Genomic DNA, 15,059 nt, shown 5'->3' with positions numbered 1-15,059 from the left:
TTCATGTATGCGAGAATCCCCATTAATCAGAGAACTTAAGTCCGTGATTGTTTGGGGCAGAGATACGGTTGGTATTCAATCAAAGCAGGTGAGAAAGACATAACCAACCGTCCAACTCAAAGCGGCAGCTGGTACTGAAATGCCTCGGGCAATTCAATACGCAGTAGCTGTTCGCTGACTCGTCATCCTGAGTTGCCAAGTAATCCTTTCCTACGAAGGAATGCGTTCGGCTAGAACCACCGAGCATAAAAAGATATGCTCGAGCAATTATATTTATGCGAAACAAATTTCGGTAAATATAAAAGCTTAAATGGTGTTGTGTGACAACACCATAAGTATATAAAATTGAAACTGGAAACTCCTGGGAGGTTGCAGGCAACCCGAAGTTGCAGTTCAATTAGAATACTTTTTTCGTCTAAGTCGCAATCCGTGATAACCAGGATATGCGCCCTACCCCTCGGACCATTCAACTGCTTAGCAGAATCATGTCGCGAGGTTAATATACGTAGATATTTTGTAGGATTCTGAACAACGATCTCCATCCTAAATTCTTTCCTTCAAGAAAACAAAATAAGGATTGGAGATCGACCACCTTCGGTCTCTATCAAAGAGAGTGAAGAAGTCTTCCTCGAAGGAAAGCTTCAATGGTGAACAGAATACTAAGACGATAGTTCAAGCCAAACTGGATATTCCCGCCCGTTCTTCTCTATTCCAGGTTGGTCGCCTACTGTGAGATAGTCTTCTTTCAGCAGCAGTCTTCTTCCTAATGCTAGAAATTCCAGGAATTCGAGCATAGGCGAGGTTGTTTCCCCGATTATCGTGTAACATATCGGGGATTCCCGTCTCGCTCACTTTGGACCTTGTGGTCTCGCCTAAGTGTTTTGGAGATCGTAAGAAACTCTAACACTCTGAATGCGCTAGAAATTCCGTAGAATTCTAAGCAGTTCTGCGAAACCCCCACCGAATTCGTCAACGATATCGGCTGGTGGTCCCCCCTCTCGATTTCCCGTAGAAATCGAGAATGGGTCAGGATCCCTTCCTCACGACCGGGGCTTACGTCAGGTAGGACCGAAGGTCCCCCCGGTAGCGCAGTCCCCAACAACGTGGAACTCCTACAGATCTCTGTAGGATCCCTCCCCTTTCCCTCGTAGCCGTAAGGAGAGAGGAATGGGGGAGAAGGTTGGATACTCGCTCGCCTTCCCAGTGGAACTAGCAGTTGGAGAAGAGTAGGAGCAGCCATCGCCTTGCGGCGATGGCCTCTCAGAGTCTGGGAAAACGTATCGTCAGGAGAAAACGTTTTTCCCGAGGAGGGTTACGAACTCTCACTGTATGGTCTGCCGCCACTGTGAACGTCGTCTGGGTGGGGCTGATCGACACCTGACAGGAGAGAGCCGATACCGTCCTCCGACTCATTCCAGTCCTCGTCGAGGTCGAAACCTCTCAGGAGGACCGAAGGAGTATTTAAATACGGTGTCCGAAGACACGTAGAAACGCCCTGTCGCAGTAGAGGAGGTGGAAGTAGCTTGATCGACCGGCCAGAAAATGACAATTTGTCCAAAATTGCATTTTTCCTAACTATACAAACCTGAGGTCCTTTTACAATAGGAAGGTATAGCGCAGCTGGATAGGTCCGTAAGCTTTCGAACAAGGGGTTCGTAGTTAACTGCTTGTCCGACAGGCGCGCGCGCGCGACTGGGAGGTAAACAAATCACTTTTGCTTTTGGCCCAAGCAAAAACTGCAGAGTGAGGGGTGGCATGAGGTGGGGCTATGTGTAAAAGGACCTCAGGTTTGTATAGTTAGGAAAAATGCAATTTAGACAAATTGTCATTTGTTCCGACACGGCATACAAACCTTCGGTCCTTTTACAATAGGAAGACTCACTTCTTGGTGGGAGGAATCTGAGTCTTTTGTGAACAGACTGGTGTTCGCCCAACCTTGGAAGCCTCCCTGGTCGTAAGAGCGAGGGAGGGATCCAAGCCTCTGTCCGATTGATCGGGTGTGCACCGCAGGATCAATGGTCAGACCTCTGGACCGAGTACTAAGAGAGAGGCATGCGTATCTCTTCGTACAGCAATGTAAGAACTTGTTCCTGTACAGGAGCAAATATAAAGTCATGGGTTTGACTCTTGTAGGCATCCACTTCCCCCCCTTGTAGAAGGAAGTGGTGGATATTCTGCTCCTATCCCTAGTGAAAGGGATAGGATGGGGCTCTGTCATATAGCTCACCTGCATCTCGTCCTCATCCAGCGTAGTGACGACCATGGCCCTCTGCCCACAGGTAGAGGGGAAGGAAAAGATGGGAAGAGAGAGCCAGTCACTCACTCACTCACACATCCATCCACACAGTCACACCAGGACTCGATGCTGTTCAGCCTGCGAGGGTCTGGGTTAGCTACACAACTTGTTGAGCAGCCACCCACGGGTCCCAAGGAAAATGTATCCAAGGACCTGTGGGCAATATCCCGAAGGTAGAAGGACGTAAAGTAGTCTGGTTAGACCAGACCCCTGCCTTCAGGACCTGCGCCACGGAGAAGTTCTTACGGAACGCCAACGACGGGCCAATACTTCTGACTTCGTGAGCTCTCGGACGGACGTACGGATGTCGTCACTACCATCAGCCTCATACGCCCTCCTGATGACCTCACGCAGCCAGAAAGAAAGAGTGTTCTTGGATACTTTCTTTCTTGGTTACCCCGGTGCTAACGAAGAGGCGTCGACACTCAGGCCTGAGGTGTCGAGTTCTCTTCAGATAGCGCCGTAGCGCCCTCACAGGACAAAGCAGCATCTCATCCGCATCATTATCGGTGAAGTCCATTAGGGAGGGAATCGTGAATGACTCGAACCTGTCGTCAGGGACCGACGGTTTCTGAGTCTTCGCAACGAAGTTCGGGATGAAATCGAGCGTCACGGATCCCCATCCCCTGGAGTGTCGTACATCATAGGAAAGACCATGAAGTTCCCCTACTCTCTTCGCCGATGCCAGGGCCAGCAAGAAGAGGGTCTTGAGGGTTCAGATCCCTGTCTGACGACTCCCGGAGTGGCTCGAACGGCGTTCGAGTCAAACTCCTAAGGACGAGAGTCACATCCCACGCAGGGGCCTGAGTTCCCTGGGTGGGGGGCAAGACCTTTCTTTCGAAGCTCCTCATAAGCAAGGAGATCTCGAACGAGGTTCGAGATATCCAACCCCCTCAGTTTCAGGACGAGCGCCAAGGCGGCTCTGTATCCTTTGACTGTGGGGACTGAGAGGAGCTTCTCTCGGCGAAAGAAAAACGAGGAAATCCGCTACCTGCTGAAGAGTGGGCTCTGAGAGGAGATAGACCCCGTCTACGACACCAACCACAGAAGACGCCCACTTCCCCTGGTACACAGCTGCAGAGGACTGACGGACGTTTCCAGCCATCTCTGTTGCTGCGCTACGAGAAAAGCCTCTCGTTCGCAAGAGATGGTGGATAACAGCCAGCCGTGAAGACGTAGGGACTGGACTGCTCGGTGGTACCGCTCGACGTGTGGCTGGGCGAGAAGGTTGTGCCAAGGGGGAATCTCTCTCGTTCTCCTGCGAGAAGAGCCAGCAGGTCCGGATACCAAATGGCCTGTGGCCATTTGGGAGCCACCAGGATCATCCTGAGATTCGGGGTGACCAGTGCTCGACTGATCACCTTGCGAATCAGGCTGAACGGGGGAAAGGCCTAGCCGAAGATTGTCCCACGGGTGTTGAAGAGCGTCCTCTGCAGCTGCCCATGGGTCCGGCACGGCCGAGAAGAACACCTGGAGCTTCCTGTTGTGCCGGGTGGCGAACAGATCCACGACTGGTCGACCCCACAGGTCGAAGAGCCTTTCCGCCACGTCCTGGTGTAGAGACCATTCGGTCCCTATCACCTGATCCCGACGGCTGAGCGTGTCGGCTACTACATCCTCTTCCCTGGAATGTAGCGTGCCGACAGCTCTATTGAGTGTGCCTGAGCCCACTCGTGCACCTGCCGAGTCAACTGGTACAACGGGAGAGACACTAGGCCCCCCTGTTTGTTGACGTAAGCCACCACCGTGGTGTTGTCGCACATCAACACCACTGAGTGTCCCATCAAGCGGTCCTGAAACTCTTGGAGAGCGAGAAACGCTGCCTTGAGTTCCAGTACATTGATGTGAAGGTGCTTGTCGTTCTCGTCCCACACTCCTGAAGTCAGCAACTCCTCCAGGTGTGCGCCCCATCCCTCGGTCGATGCGTCTGAGAACAGCTGCATGTCCGGGGGGGGGGGGGGAGTGCGCATAGGCACTCCTCTTAAGAGGTTCCTGTCGTCCAGCCACCAGGCTAGGTCCTGCCTCACCTCCTGTGTCAGTGACACTGGAAAGCTTGGGGGATCCGTCGCCTGCGACCAACTCTCCTTTAGTCTCCACTGAAGAGACCGCAGGTGAAGACGCCCGTGAGGGACTAACTTCTCGAGCGACGACAGGTGTCCGATCACGACTTGCCATCGCTGAGCTACCTGTTCCTGCCGAGACAGGAACTGGTTGGCTGCCTCCCTGAATCTGCTGATCCGCGAGTCTGCGGGGAAGACTCGCCCTGCTACCGTGTCGATCAGCATACCCAGGTACTTCATCCTCTGCTTGGGCTCGAGATCGGACTTCTCGAAGTTCACCACGATCCCCAGATCGCGACAGAACTCGAGCAGTCGATCCCTGTCCTGTAGCAACTGCGAGCGGGAGCTCGCCAGGACTAACCAGTCGTCGAGAATACCTCATCAGACGTATCCCGTGCGAATGGCCCAAGCAGACACCAGAGTGAACACTCGTGAAACACCTGTGGGGGCGGTTTGAGAGCCGAAGCACAGTGCCCTGAACTGGTACACCGTCCCGTCGAGGATGAAGCGGAGGTACTTTCTGGAGGACTGATGAATGGGTATTTGGAAATACGCATCCTTCAAGTCCCCACCGAAAGCATGAAATCGTTCTCCCTGATGGAGTCGAGCACTGAGCGTGCCGTCTCCATCGTGAACCGGGTGGGTCTGGCGAACAAACCGGTTCAGGGGAGAGAATCTATCACCGGGCGCCAGCCTCCCGTAGACTTTTCCACCAGGAAGAGTCGACTGTAAAAGCCCGGTGACTGATCCGTGACGATCTCTACAGCTCTCTTTGCTCAGCATGGGTCTTTATCTCCTGTCTCAGTGCTACGTCCTTCGATGACCCTGGAACGTACGACTGCTGTTGGACCGGGTTGGAGGTGAGGGGTGGCCGAGATTCGAAGGGTAATAGATATCCCTCCCGAAGGACATCTACAATCCAGGTCTCGGCGCCGTAGCGCTGCAAGTTGCCCAATGGCTGGCCAGGCACCCCCCCACTTCCGGCAGCAGGTGAGGGGGAACGCCGTCCCTAGCGTTTTCCCCCCATTTCTTCGACTTCTTCCCAGAGCCTCCACGGGATGAGGAGGGCTGGTTACGGCTCCCCTTGCCAGAAGTTGAAGAAGACAGAGTCATTCCCCGGGGCTTCGACGCAGCAACCGTCTTAGCCGCCGAGGAAGCGCTAGCCGAGCTCTTAGACTTGGCCGCAGTTCGAGGCTGCCCAGAAGCCTTCGAGACTGCCTGGTGAACCAGACGGTCCCACTGTCGTCAGTGCGCCGTCTGTCCACCGCAGCGTCCACCATCTCTCCTGGGAAGAGAGACGTGGAACTCCGTAGAGGTCCGTTTCGAAGTCCCACGCCGCTTCACAACGCCCGGCCGCCCTGGAAACCCGCGAGTAAGGACAGCGTCCCTTCGTCGGAGAACCAGGTTGGCCCACAGGTTCACCGTCTGGTGGGCAAGGAAGGAGATGGCTCTTCCCCCAGACTGGCAAATTCTCCTGAAGGCCGAGTCATCTTCGGGAGAAATTCCCCCGGAGTTGGCTGCGACCTTAGATACTGTGAGGGACCACAGATCTAGCCAGGAGACGGCCTGGAAAGCTGCCATGGTGGCGGTAGATTCCAGGCCGAGTGCCTCTTGCTTGCGCGAGAACCACAGGTTCTCGGACAGGAGCTGCTGCAGAGACACACCCGGAGTCAGCCTGGCTAAACTCCGGGTTCACCTGTTTGGGCGGCATCGGGTCTTCAGATGGCACGTAAAACCGCCGCTGTCGTAGCAGAGGAGGTGGAAGCAGCTTGCTCGACCTGCCAGACTTGAGAGAACCGTCTTGTCCGGAGACAAGCGATTCAACCTGGTCCAGCACTGAGTCCGCAAGCTCCGACCGCGGCAAACCCACCGTCGGTCTGGGTTCCCTCTTCGGGCCCCAGAACGACTCGAGCCGGGACGTGGGCTCGGATGGTGGGAGCGGCGATCCTTCCCCGAGGTCGTTGTGCTGACGAATCAGCGCAATAACCTCGGGCAAAGTTCCTCTGGATCTCAGGAGTGACTGCATCCTGTGGAGTTGGACCGGTCCCAAGTCCCTCGAACAGGGAGCACCTCCCCGAGGACCCTCCTCCCTCAAGGAGAGGAGCAGCGACAGTCCCCTCTCGGGTTCTCCTCCAACCACCTGTGCGTACGACCTGGCTGGGTACCCGAAGAACCTGAGCCTGGGTGCGTACGAACGCTGGGTGGCGGGATCCGTGAGGGGCGCACCCCTCACGATCCACTCTCAAATACCTCGCCCCTCCCGGTGGTAACCCGAAGGAGGTTTGAAAAAAGGTATGGGAGAGGAAGTACCTGACGCTCTCTCCTCGCTCGCTGGTAGAACCAGCGGGCTTGGAGGACTGCAGGTGCGATCGCCAACCCGCGGTCGGTGGCGATCGAGCTGCAGACCTAGTCGAGCCGGTCTCGCTGTGGAGAACGGTTTGGTGGACCGAGAAACAGCGGCCCCGGTCTCGTGTGTGCAGAGGAGCTGGTTGCTGGTCGCCGTACCGATCGCTCTCTGTGAGAGCGACGGTCAGGCGACCGGCGAGCTCCACTGTCACGGTGAGACGGCGTATCCTCACGGTGCGTCAGTTCGCTGGTACCAGCCGTGGCTGGTGCCGGCGAACGGGGGGACCTCTTCCCAGCCTCAGCCCGTGGCCGGTCATGGACCGTCACGTCCGCCCGGGTAGCCAGCTGCTCGCCGCAGAGCGAGAGCTGGCCTGGTGAGAGTCGCGTGTGAGCGGCTGTCACCAGTCTTCCGCTCCGTGCCGTGAACCTGACGCTGAGCGGACTCAGAGGTCTGGTTCCTGGCTGCACGGTCGCTGGTAGGCGACCGTACACTCGGTACCTCTCGCGAACGAGTGGAACCGAGCCGGACCCTGCTGCTGTGGCCGACCACTGACAGCAGGTGAGGAAGTGCCGGTGTTAGCCGGCACCCCTCTGGTCCCCGTAGTCTTCTTCCTTGCGGGAGAAGAGACGGGTCCTGCTCCCGAAGGAGCAGGGCGACCAGCGGAAGAACCCCCCGTCTCACCAGAGCGAGACGGGCCCTTAGAAGTTCCCGAAGGAGACTTCTTAGGAGGCGACCTTCTTCTTCTTCGGCGGGGGAGCCTTAGAAGAAGAAGGGGAAGCGGCGGCAGACGACGACGCCGACGAAGAAGACGATGAAGACGACGACGACACCTTCCTCCTCTTCTTCTTCTTCTTCGTCAACCTCCTCAGGACCGACGTCAGATCTGTCATCCAGGACGGAGCCGGGGCTGCTGTTGCCGAAGCAACAGGGCCCGGACGTACCTGTCCGAACAGACCAGCATCGGGAGCAGCGGCGCCAGGAACGGGAACAACATCAGCAGGTGCGAGCATCACAGGAACGGCAGACGAGACAGCAGGAGCAGGTACAGGTACAGCAGCGGTGGTCACGGCAGGTACGGCAGACTGTGTGGGAGGTACAGGTGGTCGAACCAGCGGCACAGACATCCTAGGTACGGTGGGAGGTCCAGGGGCGAGCTCTTCGGGCACATGGAAGTCCGGTCGCGGCAGCACGGCAAACCCAGGTGGCGGCATCACACTCCCCCGAGTTACGGCGACTGGCCCCTGCACCGATGTAGTGGGGTGTTACAGAGACCGCGTGCTGGGTGTACACCAGGTGAGGAGGTGAAGCATAGCCAGGGGTTGTAAGGGTCGTGGTGGTGGTCGTGACGTTGCATGGGTGACCGCACGAGCCAGCGAGATGATAGAGCAGCCCCTGGACACTCGGCACGCCCTGCAGCCCCAACGATGCCCACACCTGTCCGAGGTCATCCTTCGCGGCAACCGCACCTGAGGAGGCAAAAGTCGGTGATTAGAAGGATCTCTACCCGTTCGCGCGAAGACGAACGGATAGAGGACCCAGAGTACAACTCTACGTCAGGGTATCTAGCGCCCTCCTCCACACTCGACACGTCAGGAGAGGAGAAGGACCTAGACACCCCCCCCGAAGGGGAAGGCGCGATACGTGGAAGTTGAGCGGGCGGCAGGAAAGAAGACGAAGTGTCCGTCACCAAAGGAGTCGCGGGAGAGCTTTCCGACGACTCCTTTGCAGGCCTTCGCTTCTTCCTGCCCTCATACAAAGTCCACTGCGCCTCCGACCAATCAATACACACATCACACGGGCTCGGCTCGGGTGCATTCGCGCCCCCGACACCGAGCACACAAAAATATGAGGGTCAATCTCCGGGAACGATCTGAACTTCCCGCATTTACGCCCTTCGATACCCGGCAAAGTCTCCGTGGGGGTAGCGGGGCGAGGAGATTCCATCATAATCAATAATTGAAGGCAGCAATTAATATGAAAAAAGGAGAATAATTGTACTTACAATAACTCTTTCATACACAATTACAACCAAATACTCAGAAAGCAAACGACGAGAAGCGGGCAGAGAGCGTCGAACAACACGTCCATCCACTGCGAGGCCGAAAGCAAAAGTGATTTGTTTACCTCCCAGTCGCGCGCGCGCGCCTGTCGGACAAGCAGTTAACTACCGAACCCCTTGTCGAAAGCTTACGACCTATCAGCTGCCGCTAGTACCTTCCTATTGTAAAAGGGACCGAAGTTTGTATGCCGTGTCGGAACAACTGAGAGAGCCTTCTTGTCCGGGAGACGAGAGACTCTGGTTCAAGACAGAATCGGCAAGCTCCGTCGCGGCAAACAAAACCCACCGTCGGTTTGGGTTCCCTCTCGGGCCCCAAAACGACTCGAGCAGAGACATGGGCTCTGCTGGTGGGAGCGGCGATCCTTCCCCTAGGTCGTTGTGCTGACGAATCAGTGCAATAACCTGGGCAAAGTTACTCTGAATCTCGGAAGTTACAGCGTCTTGAGGAGTAGGACCATCCAGTCCCTCCAACAAGAGCAGCTCCCAGGACCCTCCTCCTTCAGAAGGACCAGCAAACAGATCCCTGACGGTTGCCTCCTTCCAATCACTTGCGCGTACGTCCTGGTTGGTCCTAAGACCATACCTGGCACGGTTGCTTAGGCGTCGTGACGGGATCGTGAGCGGCGCATCTCTCACGATCACTCCTATATACCTCGCTCTTCCTGGCGTATGCCGAAGAAGTTGAAGGTATCGGAAGAGACAGACCTGACGCTCCCCCCCCGCTCGCTGGCAGGACCAGCGTACGTGGGGCTGCAGCCGATCACAAACCCCCCCCCCCGCGGTGGGAGCGACTCTGCAGGCATGGCCGTGCCGCTCACCTGTGGCGAGCGGCTCGACTGAGCACGTCGACCCCGGTCCCGTGCGTCAGACGAGCTGCTGCTGGTCACCGTATCCGCCCGGTCCCTGTGGGGAGCGGCGGTTCAGGGGTGACCTGCAGAGCTCACTTTCGCGGTGAGACCGGTGTGAGCGTCCTCGCGGCACGGTCAAAACGACTGGTACCAGCCGAGGCTGGTTACCGTCGGTCGAGGGGACCTGGGGGACCTCTTCCCAGCCTCAACCCGTGGCCGGTCAGAGACCGTCACGTCCACCCGAGGTACCGGCTGGTCGCTACAAGAGCGGCCGCTGGCCTGGTGAGAGTCACCTGAGCGGCTCTCGACAGTCCTTCTGCTCCGTGCCTCGGTCATGACGCTGAGCGAACTCAGGCGTCTTAACTTTGGTGCACGGTCACCCGAAGGAGACCGTACACTCGGAACTTCTCGCGGACGAGAAACCGAGCCGGTACCTGGCTTAGCAGCAGAGCTGCCAAGACCAGGCGAGGGTGTACCAGCGGTAGCCAGCACACCCTTGGTCCCCGTCTTCTTCTTCTTCTCAGAAGGGGAGACGGGCCCCCTGTTCCCGAAGGAACAGGAGGAGCCAGCAAGAACCCCCCGTCACACCGGAGTGTGACGAGCCCTTCGAAGTTCCCGAGGAGTTCTTCTTAGGGGGTCTATAATAACAAAAACCCGGTTACCAGCTGGTCGCTGCAAGAGCGGCCGCTGGCCTGGCGAGAGTCACCTGAGCGGTTCTCGCCAGCCTTCTGCTCCGTGCCGTGGTCTTGGCGCCGAGCGAACTCTGGCGCCGAAACTTTGGCTTGCACGGTCTCCCGAGGGAGAGCGTACACTCGGGATCTCCGCGAACGAGAGACCGAGCCTGGAACCTGGCGTAGCGGCATCGCCGCTAGCACCAGGCGAGGAAGTACCAGAGCTAACCGATACTCCTCTGGTCCCCGTCTATCTCTCCTTACGGAAGGGAGACGGGCCCCGCTCCCGAAGGAGCAGGAGGACCAGCAGAAGGACCCCCCGTCCCACCGAGGTGGGACGGGCCCTTAGAAGTTCCCGAAGGAGACTTCTTAGGGGGGGGGGAGGCAGCTTCTTCTTCTTCGGCTTATGGGCCTTAGAAGTCGAAGGGGAAGAGGCAGCAACAGACGAAGACGAAGATGACACCTTCCTCTTCTTCGTCAGCTCACGCAGGACAGTCGTCAGGTCCTCCATCCAGGCCAGAGTCGGGCCTATTGCCGAAGCAACACGGCCCGACTGCACCTGTCCGTAAGGACCTGGGCTGGGGAAGACACCATGGGGCAGACCAGCATGGACATCAGGAACCAGGAGCGACAGGAACAGCAACCAGCTCAGGAGCGGAGGAACAGCGGCAGCGGTAAACACAGAAGGGACAGCCAAGCCAGTAGCGGGAACCGAACATCAGCGACAGGTCGGCAGGCCCAGCCATCGCCTCGTAGAATCATCGGCAGCCAGCCGGAACCGGTACTGGCGGCGGTCCAGGGCGGCTGCTGGAACAGGGAAGTCTGGGGCAGGCAACACGAAGAAAACACAGGCGGCGGCAGCATACCCCTCCTCGTACGGCGGCGACCGGCCCTAGAAGCGGCAGACGCGTCACCGACAGCATGGGAGTGTAGACCAGCGGGGAAGCAGCATAAGCGGCCGTGGAAGGTTGTAGTGGACCACTCCAAGGTCACCGCCCCAGACCTCGCTAGACGCTGCAGCAGATCGTGGATGCTAGGCACGCCCTGCAGCCGCAGTGGCCCATACCTGTCCAAGGTCGTCTCCACGGATGTAGCACCTGCGGTAGCACAGACAGATTAGTAAGAGGGGTTCCCTCACGCACGGGGGGGAGACATGCCCCACCCGAACGGAAGGAAGACCCGAAAAACAAAATACGAGAAGCTGAGCGGGGGGGTGGGGGCAGGAAAGAAGACGAAGAATCGGATACCAAGGGAGTCGCGGGAGAGCTTTCCGACGACTTCCTGGCAGACCTTCGCTTCCCCTACCCCCGCACAGCAGTGAAAAAGTAATATGAAAATGAAACAGAATACGCAACTTGCGATTCACTTCATAGAACTTAAAGGGGGAAAGATCATTCCCGGGTAAGAGCGGAAACTTGATCCATAATATATGATGCTATCATAAATATATATGAAAATGAACAATACTGCACTTGCTATTTTCACTTTCACAGCAATAAATCGTAAGGATTAATTCCCGGGTAAGAGCGGAAATTGATCCAAAATTAAATTTGATGCAATTAATAAATGAAAATGAAAAGAAAACTGCATTGCGAATCCACTTTCATTGCATTCTATTCATACAAAATAAGAGGCTCGTGCCGAACGCAATCAAGCTCTCGGCAACGAACACGCACAGGGCATAATGAAAAAAGAAAAAAGAATACTTACATCTTTCAATTACACACTTTCGCCCAAAATACATGACTCGGCGCGAGTGCGCCCGCCCTCGGCACCGAGACATAATTCAAGGGTTCAATTCATGAAAAGAGCGGAAATCGCCGTCTCTACGGCGATAGCTCCATGTTGATTCATAATTAAGTAATGAAAATGAAAACAGTGTACTTACAGTTTCATTTTCAAGTCAAAAAAACAAAAACCATTAGTAGAAAACACAATATAAACAAAGCATACGACGATGAAGCGGGCAGAGAGCGATGACGAACACGTCCTTCACACCCGCGGCCGAAAGCAAAAATGATTCTTCACCTCTCGGGCGCGCGGGCCAGCGCGCGCACGATCGGACAAGCGTTAACTACCGTTCTCCCCTTGTTCGAAGCTTACGACCGTCCCAGCTGCCGCTAGTTACCTTCCTATTGTTATAGGACCGAGGGTTTGTATTACGTATCGGAACAAATATTTTATTTTAAAGGTACACGAAAATCAAATCAAGGCCAGGTCTGAGAAGCTGGACATGTAGGTATTTTGCAGACCACTGACCTCGTCTTTGTCTAGTTCCCTGTCTCCCAGTTCAATCAGATTCTTCGCACAGTACGGCAGGTAAGGCAGCGCGTGGGTGACTTGCGCAAATTTCTTTGCAGATGGCGAGGCAACAATTTTTTGAAGGAAGTCAAATGAGTAAAATGGGTCCAAGAGATTCTTGTAGAGGCTTCCAAATGCCTGAAAAAAATGTTAAGGACAAAAATACAACGTAAATATTGAAAATATATATGAATGACAGTTTTTACAAAACACATTGCAAGCTCAAGTTGTCACTGCAGTTAGGAGCATTGATATCAAGTAGTTTAAACAGTAGTTTGGAATCACCCTGATGACTAGATCACATAAGGGGTAGTGTCTTATCTCTTTCTCCCTCCCCTCCGACTGTTTCCTAACCTACTCCCCTTCTTAATTTCCTTCATCCTCCAACTCTTTACCCTCTACATAATTTCTAATACATTCCCCTGAAACACCTGCTTCAGTTAATACATCAGCCACTTGCTCCTTTCCTTTTATCCATCTCACCTCATTTATTTCCCCAGATTCTATGGTTTCCCTTATTTCTGCAATATCTATTTTTAATCGCTTGCTACTTACACCAGTGCTCGATTTGATGGCGGTCATTAGTGTTTTACTATCAGTGTTAACCAAAGCTTCAAAATTTCTCCCTCCTACTACCTCTTCCCACAAATGCTTGAAATATGTCAACCCTTCTATAGCTTCCCCAACACTCAGGGCTTCGGCCTCAATGGTGGATTTTGCCAGTCCTGGATTTCCTAGACTTCCACCATATGGGACTTCTCCTCTTCCCATCTGTCAAGGAAATAATATAACCCAGTTGAGTAGGGCCATCTTCTATGTTTCCAAATGAAGCGTCTGCATAGGCTTCCCAATAAATCCTTTCTTCTTCCATCTCACTTATTGTAACTTCACAATTTTAATAATCTTCTTCATATCCTGAGTTGTTCCTTCTTTAAATGCTTTACTTAACTCGCTAACATCATATGATATTTCTGACATCGTACGTAGTGATACCCAATTCAGCTGTCCTACCACTGATCTATACTCATTAGTTAACTCCATTTGTTCTAGCACTCTATTACCAGTATATCTTTTAACCTCTGGTTCTCTTATAGAAGTTATATACTGCCACTGATTAAGGGAAAATCTATTCTCCTTCTGCTCTATTACTACTCCTATATACTTGAACCTTTTACTCTCTAGTTCTCTCACTTGTAATTTCCCTTTCAACTTCCCAATCGTTTCCTTTAAGAATCCTTCAGTTCCTCCGTAGCAAAAATCATCTACGTGTGTACACAAAGTGCCACTCAATTTATTGTCCGTTTTCCAAAAGAATATGTTAGGTTCTAGTCTACTTCTCTCACCTTGAAGCTCCTTCACTGCTTTCACCACTTTACAATATCATGCTTTTGCTGCGTCCTTGAGCCCATAGACGGTTTTCTTCAACTTCCATAATCCCCTCCAACCGTCTTCCCTCGGTGGCTTCAAATACACTTCTCTTTGTATCTCATCACCTTGTAAATATGCAGTTTTGACATCCAATGTATAACAATTCCAATCTTTCACCTTTATTATGGTTAAGACAGAATTTTAAAATTTCAGCGTCCTTTTCCCACTCTGCCATCACTTCTTCAAACTCTCTAGCTACCAATCTTGCTTTACATATCCTTTCCCCCCCTTTTATCTTTTCAGTTACTATCCATCTTGTAGATGTAGCTTTTTGTCCAACATCATTTACCTCCTCATATACCTGGTTATCTCTCCAACTTTGAAGTTCTTTTTCTTTAGCTTCCATTATGCTTCTATTTTCAAATCCCATCAACACCTCTTCATCTTCAATTTTTTCTACCTGACTATAATCCCTCAAGTTAACCCACCCTTTGTCAGACACCTGACTGAGTCTTGTACATTGTACGAATCAGCCCATGCTTGGCTTGATCTTTTTCCTGCAAGACCTAATATAGTCCATTCTTCTAATTGTCCTGTATCGTTGTTTATAGCTCTAACTCTATTTTCCTTTTTGAATTTTGGTATCTCTTCCATTAACTTGCCTTCTATTGACCCACTTTCCCGGTATCTTCCACTGTTTCCTCTACCACCTCTTTCTATAGTCTCTTCTGTGTCTGCATTCCTTCTCCCACCTACTATTATCTCCTCTCCTTGCCAATCTACATTCCCTGCATTTGGGCCATCTGATCTACCTTTCACACCATGGGATTTATCTATTCTAGCAGATATCTCTTCTGTATCTGGTGATCGTCGTTGAATCTTAGTCACATGTATCCTAGCTACTTCTCTTAAGGAATCCATGTTTGACTATTATTGTTTTCCCCGATACTCCCACTACCTGAGCAGGTCCTCTCCATTCATTTTCATTTTCCCTCTTATAGAATACCTCATCTCCTACCACTGCTTCTTCAAATTTATGTTCTCTGATGTTTTTGTTTAACGCTATTCTTATTTTATTAAGACTCATTTTTTATAAACGCTTCTCTGGC

The 15,059-nt window shown here is 53.4% G+C and overlaps 1 protein-coding gene across 1 annotated transcript in view; it reads right to left on the bottom strand.

The window, feature by feature from the left end:
• LOC135222760 (uncharacterized) overlaps nt 1-15,059 on the bottom strand; it is a 73,860-nt gene that overhangs the window by 3,778 nt on the left and 55,023 nt on the right. Inside the window, exon 11 of the mRNA XM_064261013.1 lies at nt 12,541-12,720. Within this exon, the coding sequence (XP_064117083.1) occupies nt 12,541-12,720 (180 nt within the window). The remainder of the gene's footprint in view (nt 1-12,540; nt 12,721-15,059) is intronic.

Source organism: Macrobrachium nipponense, chromosome 8, assembly GCF_015104395.2.
Source record: "Macrobrachium nipponense isolate FS-2020 chromosome 8, ASM1510439v2, whole genome shotgun sequence".
NCBI lineage: Eukaryota > Metazoa > Arthropoda > Malacostraca > Decapoda > Palaemonidae > Macrobrachium > Macrobrachium nipponense.
The sequence above is the reverse complement of the archived record's forward strand: the minus strand, read 5'-3'. Positions and strand labels throughout refer to the sequence as shown.